General features: G+C 48.5%; 1 protein-coding gene across 1 annotated transcript; it reads right to left on the reverse strand.

Moving 5' to 3' along the window:
* Positions 1–349: 349 nt before the first annotated feature.
* Znf703 (zinc finger protein 703) lies at positions 350–4649 on the reverse strand. Its single transcript, XM_047551381.1, has 2 exons — positions 4154–4649; positions 350–3224 (listed from the first exon to the last, which is right to left on the reverse strand). The coding sequence occupies exons 1-2, from the start codon at positions 4400–4402 to the stop codon at positions 1695–1697; spliced, it is 1779 nt and encodes a 592-aa protein (XP_047407337.1). The 5' UTR covers positions 4403–4649; the 3' UTR covers positions 350–1694.
* Positions 4650–16502: the final 11853 nt, after the last annotated feature.

A 16502-nucleotide genomic window follows, 5' to 3' on the forward strand; every position in this document is an offset into this window, starting at 1 on the left:
TGCTGTTTGAGCCCTGGGTCATGGTACCCTTCTAACCCTTGCATCTCGAATTTGGGTCCAGAAGAAGAGCCACTTTTACACATGCCCTCCACTCTGACCCCAGAAAATGCCAAGGCCTTTTAAGTGAGGCTGAGAGCTAAACAACCAAGTGGGAAAAGAATAAAGGTGAACTTGTTATTTGCAATGTGTTGGCAGTACCCCTCTCTCATTTAAGGGTGTTAAACTCGTCCCTGTACACCAATCTCAGAAGAAGACACTAAAGTATTTTAAACAAAATTTAAAACGGGTATCTGCTTAGGTGTCTGGAAGTGGGAGAGAGGGTAAGGCAAGAGAGAAACACACCACGGTGTGAATATAGCCAAGTATTCCATTTATTAACAAAATAAGTCTTACCAAGGGAGAGCTCTATTCACCCCAAACATGCCCGGCAGCCCCAACGCTGCTGCATGAGACGAGGAGGAAGGGAAGAAGTGGGGAGAAGACACAGGGGCCAGAGTCTTCCATCCCAGTCACTGCAGGACCCATAGAAACCCACAGCCAACTTTGGGGATTGCTGGGTCCGGCCTGGGAGAGGTTGAGGGGGCTGCTACCATTTGAGTGCTCCCTGAGTCCCCAACTTTCCCCCAGATGGACCTAGTGAGGTTGCACCATCCGCTGACTTCGCGACTGGTCTGCTTTGGAGGGATCCATAGAGGATCACCGACCCCGCCCCTGCCACCAGTGGAGGGGTACAGCCCCAGTTAGGGAGAGAAAAAACAATGACGATAAAGCACTTTGCAAAATATAAGGAGCAAAGTTTCACACCAGCAGGGCCTTCTAGGACTTTTAATTGAATAAGATGAGCCCTACAGGTGTCTCACCAGCCGGCAGTGTGAATACAGGGTGTTAGGGCCCAGAGCAGACAGGCTCTGTTCAGGCCATTGGGCCTATCAATGGGAGAAGCCCACTAGTGGGGTCAGGGCTCACCTGGCTCAGAGCAAGGTTAGGGGGCCAGGCTGTAATTTGGGGAGCCAGGTCCCACACCAAGGGCCCTTGAAGAAGAGGGAGGGATATTGCAGAGGGGTCAATAGAGCTCAAGATCTCCAGCCACCAAGCTTGCCCCCTCCACACCCTAAAATTGTTACTAAAACAAAAATAAAAAACCAAAAAACAAAACTCCTCTCTGCTACTTGTACAAAGGGGGAAAAAAAACACCTTGAATTGAGGGAAACAAGAGGGAATGAAGGGGAAAGAGGGGGAAAGGAGAGGGAGCTGTAGTTTTAATGGTTAAGACTCATGCAAGAAACTCCCTAGGAAGGGAAAACGAAACATATAGAAGAACCCAAGAACCCCAACTGTCCCTCCTCTCCCTAAAACCAAACCAATAAAAAAGGAATAAAAATTTAAAACTTATTTCTAAGGAAAAAATAAAAGGAAGAGGGGCAGGGTCATGTAGTTATCTGCGTGGTTAATATTATTATTTGGGGGAACATAGACTTTTTGCATACCATTGACTCATGTGGGCCGTTAATGCACTTATATTCCCAGCTTGTAAGCTAACATTATAGTAAATAAATACACAGTCCGGTGGGGAGGGTCTGGGCAGGAATCCCGGCAGGGATAAGCAGTAGTGGAGGCTGCAGCAGTGACGGAGGCGGTGGGGGACAAGGGAGGAGGGGGAGGAGAGGAGGGCTGGGTAGGGGTCAGAATTGTAGTTACTGGTATCCGAGAGCCGAAGCTGAGGCTAGTCTCTGTCCGTACAGCGCGTATGGCGAGTAGTAGGGTCCAGCTGTAGGGAGGGACGGCACGGCCAGGCCCCCGGCTGTGGATAAGTGGCTCTTGCCATAGGGGTGGTACCGGCTAAGCCCCAAAGTGTGTGGACTCCGCAATGACAGCGACCCGGGACTGCCAGGGGCAGTGGGCGGGGGGAGGTGCAGATGGCAGGAGGCTGCGGCTGCAGCCGCAGCGGCAGCGCTGCCCAGGCCGGAGGCCCCGGGATAGGCGGCCAGAAGTTTCTCGGCGCCAGGCAGGGCCGTGTGAGTCCGTAGGTGGCTGAGCAGCTCCTCCGAGGTGGCGAAGCGCTTGTCGCAGGGCCCACTGGCCGCCACCCAGTTGCAGCTGTGTGGCAGCGGTTCGTTCTGCAGCATGAAGCCATAGGTGTAGAGTGGGTGGCCGGGAAGCGCTGCCTGAGCGGCGCTAGACGAGAGAGCGGCAGGCTGCAGCGGGTGCCCGGGGTACACCAGTGGGTAGCCCCCAGCCTTCAGGCTGGGCCCAGCTGGGTCATGCGCGCTGCAAGTGGAGCAGCTGGAGCCTCCGAGGTGTGAGGCGCTGTGGTAACCTCCTAGGCAGTAGGGGTCGCGGCATAATCCCTGCAGGAAGGAGGGTGGGGAGGCCCCCGTGAGCGGGCTTGAACTGGGGGGCTTGCCAGGTGGCAGGCCCAAGCCCCCAGACAGCTGGCCTCCCACAAGGCCAGACTTGCCAGGATCCAGGCCAGGCACGAACTGAGACGGGTAGCCGGCGTAGGCGCCCACGATAGAGCCATGGTAGCCGATGCTGGAGGGCGGCAGCGGGAACACGGAGTGACCTGGTTTGTAGGGTGACACTGGCGCCACGTGGCCGGCCCCCACAAGAGCTGAGGGCGGCTCTGACTTGCGCCCAGAGGCCACAGCTTCGGCACCACCATGTGCACCAGGCTCCCCACCGCTGCCTCGGCTCACAGGCGCTGGCTCTGGGCTGGGCTTTGGCTCTTGGTCTTTCTTGTCCAGCTCCCCACCGCCACCCGCGCCGCTGCTCTTGCAGTCAGAGTGGTGCGGGGAGCCGCCGCGGGATCCGCCGGGCGAGGATGAGGATGATGAGGCCGAGACTGGCGCTCCATGCGGGGGAAAGGGTGGGCAGGCGGCGCTGGGGACCCTGAAGCCTGCCTTGTCTCCGGGGGACGAGGAGGATGAGGAAGAAGTGGAGGACACCGAGGAGGAGCCACTGTCTTTGCGGGAGTCGCCGCCACCAGAGCCCTTGGAGTAGGGCTTGAAGCTGGACTTGTCCTCAGTGGGGGAGTCCCCCAGCTGCTTGAGGGCCGCTGAAGCGGAGGCAGCGCCCGGGGCGGAGCGGCCAGGGTCCTTCTCTGCTCCCAGCCCGTTGGCAGCCGCCGCTACCGAGTTGAGCTTTGACGAGGGCGGAGGGTCGGGTTTGCCGATCTGCGAGCAGGTCTGGGCCAGAAGCGCCAATGGACTCTTCTTGGCGTCCAGCTGTGGGAGACAGTGGCAAGGGGAGGGAGAAAGGGGTGAGAAGAGGAGACCCACCAAGTTAGCGGGGCTCCCTGTGCACCGACTTCGGCAAGACTGAGCAAGAAGGGCCTAGGCGAGAGGGTCTGGGAGTGAGGCCCGGCTCGGGCGGGGCAGATGGGCGGAACTGCGCTCACACTGCGGGTTGGTTCGGGAGTGCGCCACAGGCCCTGACTGGGGAATGGGGCAGTGGTAGGGGTTTACCAAGGGCCACTGCGGAAAAAGGTGCCTTCTTTGGGATTGGAAATGTGACTCGACTCTTTTCCTGTAACACCCCCGCCCCTTCTAGGCCCAGGGAAAAACTTATGTCTTTAGTTTGGGGGAACTTCGCTTGGGACGGGTTTCTGGCGATGGCGCCCGCTGGGTAGGAACTGAGAGAGGTGATTTCTAAAGGCAGGGCTGCAGCTGGCACTCTCAGTAGCCCCTCCCTCCTTCCCAGGGAGGGCACCCAGGGAAGTGGCAGGAAGAAAGACTCGGGATCGGGAGGGCCTGGGTGTAGCGTAGTGTGCCCCAACCGGATGGGAAAGAAGCGGAATGGGACCCGGGTGGCCAGTGCTTCAAAAAGAACAAGCCGGAGATGGGGGTGGGGCGGGCTAGGGGTGGGTGGGTCCAGGAGAAATCACCTCTGTGTAGCAAACTGGAAGCCAGAGAAAAAGTAAAGGACTCAGTGGGAACTCCAGAGCAAATTCAATCCAAGGGACAAGGACAAGCCGGGAAGGAGAACCTTCTACGGGGGAACCTGGTGGCCCTCGTTGTTCCGTCCCTCAGCTCGCCAGCGTGGCCAGACCTGGGTGTCACACCGAGCCAGGGGGGTGCAGGGAGCAAGACCACCAGCTCAGCAGTGGTGATCGGAATGGGGACGGTGCTGGGCGGGTAGCGCCCGGGAGACTGACCTCAATGGGGCTGACGGGAGTGGAGGACAGCGGCTGTAGGTACTCCGGGTGTAGGAGGTGACCGGTGTGAGCGCTCAGCATCTTCAGGACCCTGATAGGGAGCCGGTTCGCCTGGCGCAGGGGGTCCGCCGGGGGTAAGAGGGACACCGCCGCCGGCACCGCCGGCCTCTTCCCGCCGCCGCCGCTGCCGCTGCCGCTGCCGCTGCTTTCGGGTGTCCTTGGGTTAGATCCAGCGGGCGAATCGCTCATTTGGAGGAGGCAGCGCCACTGGGGGGGCGGGGAGGGAGGGGGAGCACCGGGGAGGCGAGCTCCGGGGGCGAGTGGGCTCGCTCCGCAGCGTCGAGCGCCGTGCAGCAGTCGCTGCGCCTCCTCGCCTCCTCCCCTCCTCCACCGACGCCGCAGCCGCCGCCGCCGCCGCCGCCGCCGCCGCCGCTAGCCCCGGCGAGCAACACAAAAACCTTAGTCTTCCGCGAGCCGCACGTCAAATAGCCGCGATCGGCAGCCACACTTCAAAGGGATCGCCGCGCCCGCCCAATCGCAGCTCTCGCCGGGACCCTGGGGCGGGGAGATCTGCGGGCGGAGGCCGGCGCCGCCGGTGGGAGGGGAGAGTCTTAAAGGGCCCTTGCCAGCGCGCGGCCGCCTACTCGGCCTTCACGGCTCTCTGCACTCCTCCCTTCTCCCCCCGCCCCACTGGGCCGTCCTCGCCTCGGGGTCTCTCGAGGGACAGGACTTCTCCGGGACCCCGGCCTGTGCTCACTCTCCTTGGGCTTTCCTGTTGCCATCTCCTCTTTCGCTCCCCACCCCTGGAGAGTGGCGCTGTCACCCTATATGTCCGCGTTGGGGTAGGGTGGGAGCGCCAGGCGCCGGCTCGGGTACTGTTGAGTCCGAGCCTCTCCCAGAGGTCGCTTGGGGGCGGACCATGCCTAGGGACTCAGGGTCCTTCTCAGGCGCAGCTCTGGCCCGCTCTCCTTCCCAATTCCAACTGGCCTCTCCCGGGTGTGTTCACTTGGAAGTGTCTGAGCCTCGGAGGCATCCACTATTCTCGGGGCGCGGCGTCGGTCGCTATCACTACTTTGAACCTGTCCAGTGCGAAGACTGCAAGTTTGAGGACTCCTTTCTGGGGTGAGGTAGTCTTTGTGAAGTGCGGTACGCTGGGTTCTGCGCACCTCCCGGACGCGCCTGGAGCGCAGTGCCTACGCTCTGATTTATAGGTTCGGTGTTTGGGTGTGTTTCGGGTTTCTCGTCCTGTCCTGTTTGAAAGAGTAAAGTTCCCTCACTGTACCGCACCCTGCTGTTGTTTGCGGGGTCGGGGAAACCTGGGGTCATGGGAGAGACCGGTATCCTAGAAGAGATGGGGATCTCTCTAAGTGTGGCAGAATGACACTGACTCCAGAGATGTACCCCTTATTCTTACCCCACGCAAGGGAAAATGCACTAGGTTTCCCCAGGAAACTTTTAAAACTTTTTTAAAATTAAAAATAACAATACCCGACCTCGGCTTCCCGCGCCTTTTGGATAAAATATGCATTGCCAGTCTTTCTCTTGGCAGAGATTTTACGTAGTCATCGTCCTGGTTTTAAAGTTCCGTGTCTGCAGCTTATCAGAAGATGAAGCTGGCCCCCCTGGAGTGACCACTTCTCCGTGCTCTAAGCGGCCAGTGGAGGCGCGCTGGTGTCATCTTCTCCTTTGGAGTACCACTTTCCCAAGTTCCAATCCATCACTCCATTGTCAGGCCTGTCACTCCAGGCATATTACTCCAGGACTACCCATTCCTGACTCTTCGTGCTGACCAACGCCTTGTGACAATAGGAGAAGACCTGGTAGGAAATTTCAAGAGGTTTCTTCAAACTGAAAGAAATAACTATCATAGAAATAAAAACCACAACCTTTATCCTGTTCAGTACAAGAGATAGCAGGCCCGGCTCCCAGGCCATATCAGTCATTTACTATATTAAAAGTACTCCCTGGATCCAGACTGCTTTTTATGGGGATTGGAAAAGCAATATTATAGACCTTTTAGAAATCGCACAAATTTAACCAGGTGTGGTGCCACATGCCTGTAATCCCAGCTAATCTGGAAATTGTGGCAGGAGATGGCAAGTTCCAGGCCAGCCTGGACAATTTAGTGAAACCCTGTCTCAAAATAAAATTAAAAAAAATTAAAAAGAGCTGGGAATGTAGCTTGGTGATAGACCCCTCCCCTTTTTAATCCCCAGCACCTGGTGCAAAAAAAAAAAAAAAAAAAAAATTAAGCAGGCTTTCTTCCCTCAATTTTAATCCTGGTAAAACAATCACAAGGGATGCCCTAATAGGCGGTATCTCCTCCATTTCAGTGAGAGGGACAGGCAAGGAAGGGAAGGGAGGTGATTTCCTTATTGCAGTGGACTCTATCCCTCTTTTGCTCACAGCAGCCTCTGCATTCTGACCTTACTATCACTGTCAACACCACCTTTAAAGCTCCGCTGTGGGACTGCTTCAACCTCTAAGGTCATTTGGCCTTTGGGAGACTGATAATGTAGAGGGAGAATAGCAGAAAAAAGCCAGTGCAGAAGGGCTGGCCTTTGTAGACACCTTGGAAAGGAGAAAGAACTGAGAAGGGGGAAGACTTAAGAGATAGTAAAAGATGAAAGACTTCTTGACTGTTGTAACCAGCCCAGCTGAGAATGAGCCAAGAAATCCTTCTAGGACCCAAGCAGATGTGTGTTAGAAATGATTAATGTAAAATAAGTTGGGAGAAAAGGGAAGGGAATGTGCATGGGGGCAGGAGGCAGTAGAAAAGAGAGGAGAAACTAAAGTGTGGTATTCAAACCTGTAATCCCAGCCACTCAGGAGGCTGAGGCAGGAGGATCACAAATTTGAGGCCAGACCAGGCAATTTAGTGAGACTTTGTCTCAAAATAAAGTATAAATATCTGGGTGCAGTGGTGCATGTCTATAATCTCAGTAACTCCAGAGGCTGAGGTAGGAGGATTGCAAGTTGGAGATCAACTTTAGCAACTTAGTGAGGCCCTAAGGAACTTAGTGGGAACCTGTCTCAGAATAAAAATTTTAAAGAATGGCTGGGAATGTGACTTAGTGGTTAAGCACCCCTAGGTTCAATCCCCAGTACTAAAAAGAAAATAAAACAAACCAACAAAAAACATATGAAAAAGGGCTGGGGATATAGGATGTAGCTCAGTGAAGGTGGGGTCTAACATGTGGGAAGGCCCTGGGGTCAATTCCCACCCTGGGATGGGGTAGATAAAAAAGGACAGAAGGAAGGAGGACAATAGAATATTTGCTTTTTTTTTTTTTTTTTTTTTTTTTTATTTGGAGAGGAAAAGAGAAGGGAAAAAAGTAGTGAATGAAAGGAAGAAAAGAAGTAAACAGAAGTTGGTCAGGCTGGGGGTAGGGGATAGGGAATTTACTTAGGTAATAATTCATTGTTCTCTTTTTCTTTTTTTCTTTTGGTACTGGGCACTTTACCACTGAACTACATTCCAGTCCATTTTATTTATTTATTTTTAATTTTGAGACAGGTTCTCTCTAAGTGGCTGAGACTGGCCTCAAACTTGCAATCCTCCTATCTCAGCCTCCTGAATTGCTGGGATTATAGGTGTGTGCCACTGCACCTGGCAATTCATTATCCTTTTAGAAAAATCTCACTTCCTACACTCATAGCAGTAATCACTACTAGGGCCAGTGGTGCCAAACAGCATGCAGTAGAGGCCAGGCCTGCTTCTCCTTCCTGTAAAGTGAGTGGGACATACTCTGGGAACACACAGGAGTACAGAAATACTTTGGGGTGCTGGTGAGAGCAGCAGAGTCTCTCTGGCTAGATGTATCCCATCACCTTAAGAGAAAAAATGAAAAACTGTACTTAGCCAGGCGAGAGGCCTAATTAAAACACTACTGAATGATTATTACAATCACTATTTGACATTCACTTAGCTGAAACACTAACCTATACAGAGCCCTAAATGGGGCCCTAGTGGCCTGAAAGGAAGTTCACTTTTCAAAGGATTGTCACCTGGGAGAGAATATGACTCAGTAATCAGTTGGGCCATGTTTATTGATGACCAGCTGTGGGCAGAGCATTGTGCTAGGGGTGTTGTTGAAAAGCTATGTAAGTCCTTGCTACATAGGGCATATGGCAGAGGTCCTTCCCTTGCAAAAAAGTCACAGGTATATGATTAAGGAGTCTTACTATATGAAAACCCTCCCCAGATTGCCCTGGTAATGAGTAGCCACTGTTGAAACAGGACAGGAACAAGGGCTGCTTGGGAATGCCCCCATGACATTGTGGAAAAGAATAACAATTCTGCATGTCAGGTGCTTAATAAACATGGAGTTCTCTTCTCATCCTCAGCTAAAGCTGAAGAAAGTGAGGAATAGAAGGCATAGTCACCTAAAATCACAGGACATTGAGAGATAGTTACCTGGAGTTGGGTCCCTGGGAGCCAGGCCTCTGAAACATGCTGTGGTGATAACCCTGGACAAGTTAACCTCCCTAAGCTTCAGTTTCCTCTTGTGTAAAATGTAGGAGTGACCAACCCACTATGGAGAGGCTGCAAACACACAATACATGTCACATGCTGAGTGAGTGCTTGGCACACAAAAAAGTCCCAGGTAATCGGCCGTGTTGCATTGCATCATCTACATCTATGGGACAATTGCTCTGGGGAGCAGACATGTCAGCACCCCAATCCGGAAGAACTCAGCACTGGAAACCAACAGGAAGAGCCCAGGCTGTCTGGGAATTCTAAGGAAATGAGAATAACCCCTCCCTCAGCCTCTAGTCCAATGTTTCTTTTAAAAAAAAAAAAAAAGTCCTACCACCCCTGCAGCCATCAGGAAAATCTTTTAGGAAAATGTGAATATTTATAGATTTTTTTTTTCATGACTTCAATTTACATAAAATTCACCACCCAGGAGAAAAAGACCTGAGTCAGGCTGGGCGGAGAGGTGATAGATTTGTTGTGTGGGGTTAATGTGTAGTTTTCACTCCTGGCTGAGGTGAATTTGCCTGAATGATTACCTCTCTGCATAACACTCAGACCCTAATGGCAACAACACAAAATAATATCTCACTGGGTAACTATTTATGTTTTTTTTTTTTTTTTTTTTTAACAAACTATAAGAACTCTGAAAAGTCTGTCTCATAGAGAACTTGGTTTTCCTTCCTGCGCTTAATATCTTTCAGCGACTGGCAATTACTGCCTTGGCTAGGAGCCCTGATTTAGTACACTGCACTCAGAGCACTCAGAGGCACTTCCTCAGGCTGCCCTGTTCCTGGGCTTCAGATACAGCCTGGGGCATGAGAGGGTCACCAAGGACCTGTGGGAGCAAACAGGAGAAAGCTAGGCCAGCCAGTCTTGCAGAAAGCCTGTTCCACCAATGACTTGAGGGGCTCCCTCTCCTGCCTTCTCATGGCTCCTGTCATGTTCTGTTATTACACTTATCCCAGGGCATCTGCCTTTATTTGCTTACTTGTCTGATCTCCCGTTGGATGGTGATGCTTCCTTGTTTTCTCCTCCTCTTCTTGTTCTTATTGCCTAACCAAGGGTTTAACCATCACAGCAGAGGCCAGCATCCTTCTAAGCACTCTGCACTCATTCTCTCATTCTATCCCTACAGAAACCTTCAGAGGTAGGTCCCAGCTGTCACCCCATTTTAGGGAGGAAGAAATAGAGGCACAGAGGGGTTTTGCAACTTGCCCAAGGTCCAAGCTGTTATGGTTAGAGATAGGGTCGGGGTGTGAATCCAGGCAGCTTTAGTGCAATAGGGCCCATCAAATGTTTGTTAATGAATATATATTAATTTTACACATAAGGGGTATTTATTTATATCTCACTTTGCCACATTCCAAAAAATTTAAAGTGGATGTCTGCTTTTCAAAATGTTGCCTATATAACTACACAAAAGTATCTTTTCCTGAATGTATGTTCATGTCCCTCAACTCATAGTTTTTGGAGTTACTTTGGGAAGGTTTTTTTTTTTTTTTTTTTTTTTTTTTTTAATTCCTGTTTGACAGATGAAGAAACAGGCACTAAGAGCTTAGGGGACAGTTGAAAGTCACAGGATAAACAGCCAGCTACATGGAGTAGGGATCAGGGTGTCTGAACTCCCTTTCTGGTTGTTGCTCTATTAACTTCTGTGACCGCCCATTGCCATGTAGATGGGGAGGTAACTCCTTCTGATAAAAAGAGGGGAATTAACTCCTTTTCATCCCCCTAGAATTTCCTTTAGAGATGTGGTGGGAAGGAGGGACAAAAGGAAATGTAGACTGAAACTTATCTTTAAGCCTGGCCTTTTGATTTGGGTCCTTGAGCAGTGTGCTTTGAAGAGTGGTTTCATTTATCTCCTATCAGTTCCTGGGGAGACAGGCAGACCCGGGTGAGGGGGATGCAGTAGGTGGGCTTTTGAAGTTCTCCTTGCATTGCCTGCCCTACCCTGATACAGTCCTAGCCCTGGGCATTCACCCTTGACTACTTGTTCTCTTGGGCCTGCTAGTTTCCTACAGATTCCTCTTTTAAGTTGCAAATATTGCTGGGAGGTGTCTCACCCTTGTTATCAGCCAACACCTCAATTGTGGTTAACAGAGTGAGTGTTCCACCCATGATAATAATGGCACTTATTGAGCACTTACTGTGTGCCAGACACTCTACTGAGCACAGGGCCTGTCATTATTCATTGAGTTCTCATAGCAGACCAACAAAGTGGATACTACTATTATGTGTATTTTATAGATGAGGCATTCAGACCCAGAGAGGTTAAACAATTTGCCAAATTACACAGCTATAGAATGGTAGAACTGGGATTCCAATCCAGGTAGTTGACTCCTGAACTACTCTATAGAGTGCAGACCTGAAAGAGAGAGAAACTTAAGCCCATTTTGTCCCATTGTCCCAGATGTGGAATACCTCTAACAACTTAAGTTGAGCAACAAACATAATGCTTGTGGTAATTTTGAAATAATTAATTGATTTCATTAAAATAATTAATTGAAAACCTGGGGCCTCATGGGGTTTAAGGTGGGGAGACACCAAAGACATATTAATCATTTCCCAGTGGACTGCTTGTCTCCATCAGGATTTTCCTTTTGTCTTAAAGATGATAGGAAGGAAACTGAGGCAGAGAAAGTATTAATAGAGGGAATACTCATACATTGAATTAATTGAATTGGATTAGATTGATCAGTTCAATTAATCATCTATGCAATTACTATTCACTGACTAGTTAGTCACTTGGTAAATGTAGGCCTGATGGGACCCCATGGTGGGTGGGTAGAGACAGCAAGCTAGCAAGCCCAGACCTCCTGTCTCTCTTACACATGTTCAGGGTCTCCCAAAAGTCAGGACAGCCCTTTCCTTTTAGCATCTGTGTGTTCTTGCAGATTAAAAAACAAAAATAATTAGGAGGCCCTACTTTAATTCCTGCGTCGTAACCCATAAGTAACAAGAACATTACTTGAAGTTAAATTCAGATTACCACTAACATTTACTGCACCTTCTGGGGCAGACCCCCCCTAGGTATGGCCATGTACTTCCTCTTATTTGGGTATAAGGGAAATACAGGAGTAGAGTGAAAGGTCCTGCAGTGAGCAGAAGGGATCAGGCCCACCCGTGGCATTGTGTCCTCCATCATCCTGCCCCCAGGTGCTGAACTACCACCCGCTGGAACTGAAGAGCATCCCAGGTCTGGGGAAGATCTTGATGGGTGGTAGTCTGTTGTTATCTCAGCTGCGCAGTCACACCTGCTTCTGACCCTTCCCATGAACTTCCCATGTTTCTATGATCCCTTCTTCTGGGAGACGAGCGTCAAAACTTGCCCAAAGTATACCCTTTCCTAGGCTGGGTTCCCAACTAGCTGGGATGCACAGCTCCAAACTAACTTCTTCCTTGCTTCCTTTCTCTTTTTACTGGGGATTCAACCCAGGGGCACTTTTCCACTGAGTCACTTTTCCCCAACCCCGCCCCCCACTTTTATTTTCATTTTGAGATAGAGTCTCACTAAGTTGGTTAGGACCTTGCAAAGTTGCCGAAACTGGCCTCAAACTTGCTATCCTCCTGCCTCAGCCTCTCAAGTCACCGAGTTTAAAGGCGTGCGCCACCGTGCCTGGCTTCCAAACTCATTTCAACTTTCAAAAATGGGAGAGTTGTTTCAGTAGTGGCTTGATTATTACAAGTATTAGATAAAAGCAAATTCCAAGATGTCAGAGAAATTCAAGAAGTGTTTATTTTGGTGGCCCTTGGCCAGTCTCTGCATGGAGTAGTACCTGAGGAACAGGGTCCTGACCAGACCAGACCCATGGCCAAGAGTAGAAGGACCATTCAGAGTGGGAATTTACATAATATACCCCCTTTATAAGTGATTGAAAATCACTTTTTATTTAGTTGTAAAATTCAACTTATTTATTTATGATGAAGTGCATTCCCATGGCACCAAATTCCAAAGCTATGAGAATGTAAAGTGGAAGAAACTCCTTCCAGCCATCTAGCCTCCCCAGTACACTAAGGCAATGAATTATTGTCTATCCTTCCAGAAACATTTTGTTCATATATTAACAAATACATATATGTTCTTTCCCTCTTTTATACACAAATGGGACACACTATACAAACTCTTCTGTATTTAATTTTTAAAAAATAATTTATTTGAGAGATTGCATAATGGGCTTTTGTGTCTTATTTATTTTTTCTAGTTTCACAGTGTTGTTACAAGATGTGCCTCAGTACCCTACTAATGGCCATTTAAATGCTCTCTAACATTTTGCTTTTGTAGTGAAATTAAATATTTATTTCTCATTCATTTTCCATGTGTGTTAGCATGACTAGAGAGTAAATTTCTAAGGGTAGAATTGCTGAGTCAAAAGCCATATATAGTTGGCATGATGGCACGTGCCTATAGTCTCAGTTACTCAGGAGGCTGAGGCAGGAGAATTGTTTAGGGTCAGCCTGGGCAACATAGTGAGATTCACACCCCCGTCTTCTTTTTGCGGTATTGGGGATTTGTTGTTGTTGTTATTGTGGTACTAGGGATTGAACCCAGGTGTGCTCTACCACTGAGCTATATTTGAGCTCTTTTTATTTTTTATTTTGAGACAGAGTCTCCCTAAGTTGCAGAGGTTGTCCTCAAACTTGGCAATCCTCCTGTCTCAACCTCATGAATAGCTGGGATTTAGGTGTGTGCTACTGTGCCTGGTGATACTATGCCTCTTGGGGAAAAAAATGCTATATGCATTGAAAGTAAGTCTCCTTTAACAAAGTTAGTAGGATAGCTCTGGAGTGTGTCTGAAGTGCAGCGGGGAACTCAGGCAGGCATTTGTGGGAAGTGCCTCTGGGACATTCTGGCACATCAATTTGGAGAATTCATGTAAAAGGTGTTCCATTTCCATCTTTGGGGTTAAGAAAACATGCATGTTTCTCATGTTCCCCTCTTCCCATTCCACCTTGTCCCTCATTTAGTAAGAGAAGGAGAGGCATAATCTAGTCTGCCCTAAAAGCATCTTAGATATTGACAAATATATTATAATACAGGCAAATTTCCCACAAGTGAATCCTAATGGGGACTCTGCATTATTTAGAACTCTTTTGTTTATGCTGATGAAAAGGCAAGACAAAATGTAAAGTGATTTTGGTCATGTCAGTAGAGGTTCATCCCCAGCCATGACCGTGATGAATTTCCAGAATGAAGACTGGGTAGCACCAGACAACATCAAATCATGAAAGAAATAATCGTTGTTAGCAGAGCATTCACCAAGGCAGAAGAGTCATCTTTATTTTGTTTTTTTTTCTTTCTTTTTTGAATAGGTATAACTTGCAGAATTCCAAAGTAGAGAAGGGCTCGTCTATACCATTTCTCAGCAAGGGATGAGATGAAGAAAGTTTTCTGCTTTATCAACCATTTGCCAAGGGGGAGGATAGTGAAGCAGAGCATCCCATTCCCTAAGTATTTTAATCCATGAAGCTTCTCACTGCAAAGACTCACAGCTTGTGCCCAACTTTTGTCTCCTCACCTTTGACCCCAGGCTTGGGCCTCCCTGGGTTACTGAGTCAAACATCACTCTTTGTTTTTGACCTTGACCCTATGATGCTGGGAAAAAGGCTTTGGACTGGTCAGGGTCTTGATGGGCTTATACAATCAAGACACATTTAATTTCTGGGATGTCAACAAATTCAAAATTCAAAACAAGAATTCCAGTTCCTACTGAGTACCTCTCTCTCACCCTCCTGTTTCCTGGCATCCTGAAGTACCCCTTCTACATCTCCAAAGGCTTGACATTGATAAGTTCAATGCAAATGTTCTCTGTCAAGCTGTTTTTTTTTTTTCCTCCATTAATATCCTTAAATAAACCAGTGTACAAGTAATAAAAACAAAACATAGCACCCCAGTAGTCTGTTTTCTTTTTCTCTCTCTTCTTTGGTGCTGGGGATTGAACTCAGAGATGCTCTGCTAATAAGCTACATCACCATCCCTTTTTATTTATTGTTTTGAGACATGGTATCACTAAATTGCTGAGGTTGGCCTTGAATTTGTGATCTACCTACCTCGACCTCTCAAGTCTCTGGAATTATAGGCATGTGCCACTGTGCCTGACCCTATTACCCTATTAGTCTGTTTTCTGTTTGTATAATGAAATACCTGAAGTTGGTAAATTATAAAGAAAAAAATGTTTATTTAGCTCACAGTTTTGAGACTGAAAGTCTAATCAGCATGGTACTTGTTCTGATAAAGATTCTCCTGTCTGCTTGACATTATGGCAGATGGCATTATGATGGAGATGTGAGAGAGAGAGAGAGAGGAGAGAGAGAGAGAGAGAGAGAGAGAGAGAGAGAGAAACCAGAACTACTTTAATTCTTTCTAAAGGCACGGTCTCAATCAACTAAAGACCTCTCACTAGATCTCACTTCTGAAAGGTCCACCATTTCTTAACAAACTTCCAACACCTGAACCTTTGGAGGACACACTTAACTCATATCTAAACCACAATAACAGCCCGAACCAGAAAAGTTACATTAGTTAAAAACCATGAGTGGAATGTGTCCTTTCCCTTGTATTTACTCCCATTCCACATCAGGACTGAATAGACACTCACAGGTCTCTGTCCTCTCTCAAAGCTGGGTGAATTTTTCACCACTGCAGTCAAAATGCATGATGATTTTATTTATGACAGGAGACATGTTTTAAAACAGTTGTTTTAAAACAACTGACAGAGTTGCAAGATGGGAAACGACAAGAAAGTGCGATTTTTTTTGAGGGGGGAGGGGGATGGGGAGCTGGCAAAGGAGAGCAGTGTTTTCCTTATTAAAAGTTGGAATTCATCCTTTATTTCTTCAGCAAATAAAGGAAATCATCCAGGGAGAAGGGTAGGGTAGGGGTATTGAATGTGATAGTACTCAGAGACCCCCAGCAATTGGGCTTCTCTGAACTGCTTTGAACTGCTTCTCATTGAGCTCTCTGGAGAATGCTGGGTGAGAGTGAAGGGGCAGTATGGGGGCCAGGACAGAGGTGAACCTCAGCCCCACATCTCTGTGTCAGGGTGCCAGTCATCTCAACAGATCTATGAGGCACCTAGGCCTTCAACACAACATTTCCCGGACCTGGCTAAGAATGCAAGACAGGTCCTCAGCAGAACAGGAAACAGATGGCTCATTGAGGACTCCATGGGCTAAGGGAAGAGAAATATGGTCTTCTCAGTCTGTACTTGAGGAGAAATCTTTTTTCTATGGCCAACAAGTGGAGATTGTCATCTTGTCCTTAGAGTTGCTTGTCCCTAAAAGTCTGGGGAAGGGGACATTATAAGAAAATGAGGCATTAGCTGAGTTTGACCCTGCAGGAGAGGAGAAACAGAGCAAAAAAATTAAGGAACAAAGCTGGGCTCAGTGGCACACGCCTGTATTTCCATTGGTTTGGAGGGCTGAGGCAGGAGGATCATGAGTTCAAAGCCAGTCTCAGCAACAGCAAGGCACTAAGCAACTCAGCGAGAACCTGTCTCTAAATACAATACAAAATAGGGCTGGGGATGTGGCTCAGTGGTCAAGTGCCCCTGAGTTCAATCCCTGGTACACTGCCCCCCCCCAAATTAAGGAACAAATGAGGAAAACTGAGGAAAAAATCTTCTAAACAAATGAGGAAAGTAGAGAAAAGAAAGAAATGTCCTTAGATCTGAAAGAAGTTACTTCACTGTGGTGGTGAATTAAAAAAAGAAAAGAAAAGAAAAGAAAAAAGTCTGGAAATTTCAGTACTCATGCCTCTTTTGTTTAGAAAACTTTATTTACTGGGCCTGGTGATGCACACCTGTAATCCCAGCAATTCAGAAGGCTGAGGTAGGAGGATCACATGTTCAAGACCAGCCTGGGCAACTTAGT

This window comes from Sciurus carolinensis, chromosome 4, assembly GCF_902686445.1.
Source record: "Sciurus carolinensis chromosome 4, mSciCar1.2, whole genome shotgun sequence".
NCBI lineage: Eukaryota > Metazoa > Chordata > Mammalia > Rodentia > Sciuridae > Sciurus > Sciurus carolinensis.

Excerpts from the sequence above, each read along its gene's own strand:
- Znf703 (XM_047551381.1), bottom strand. The coding sequence starts at position 4,402 with ATGAGCGATTCGCCCGCTGGATCTAACCCAAGGACACCCGAAAGCAGC. Across the intron at positions 3,225-4,153 it reads CTCCCGTCAGCCCCATTGAG|CTGGACGCCAAGAAGAGTCC; the intron begins GTCAGTCTCCCG and ends TGTCTCCCACAG.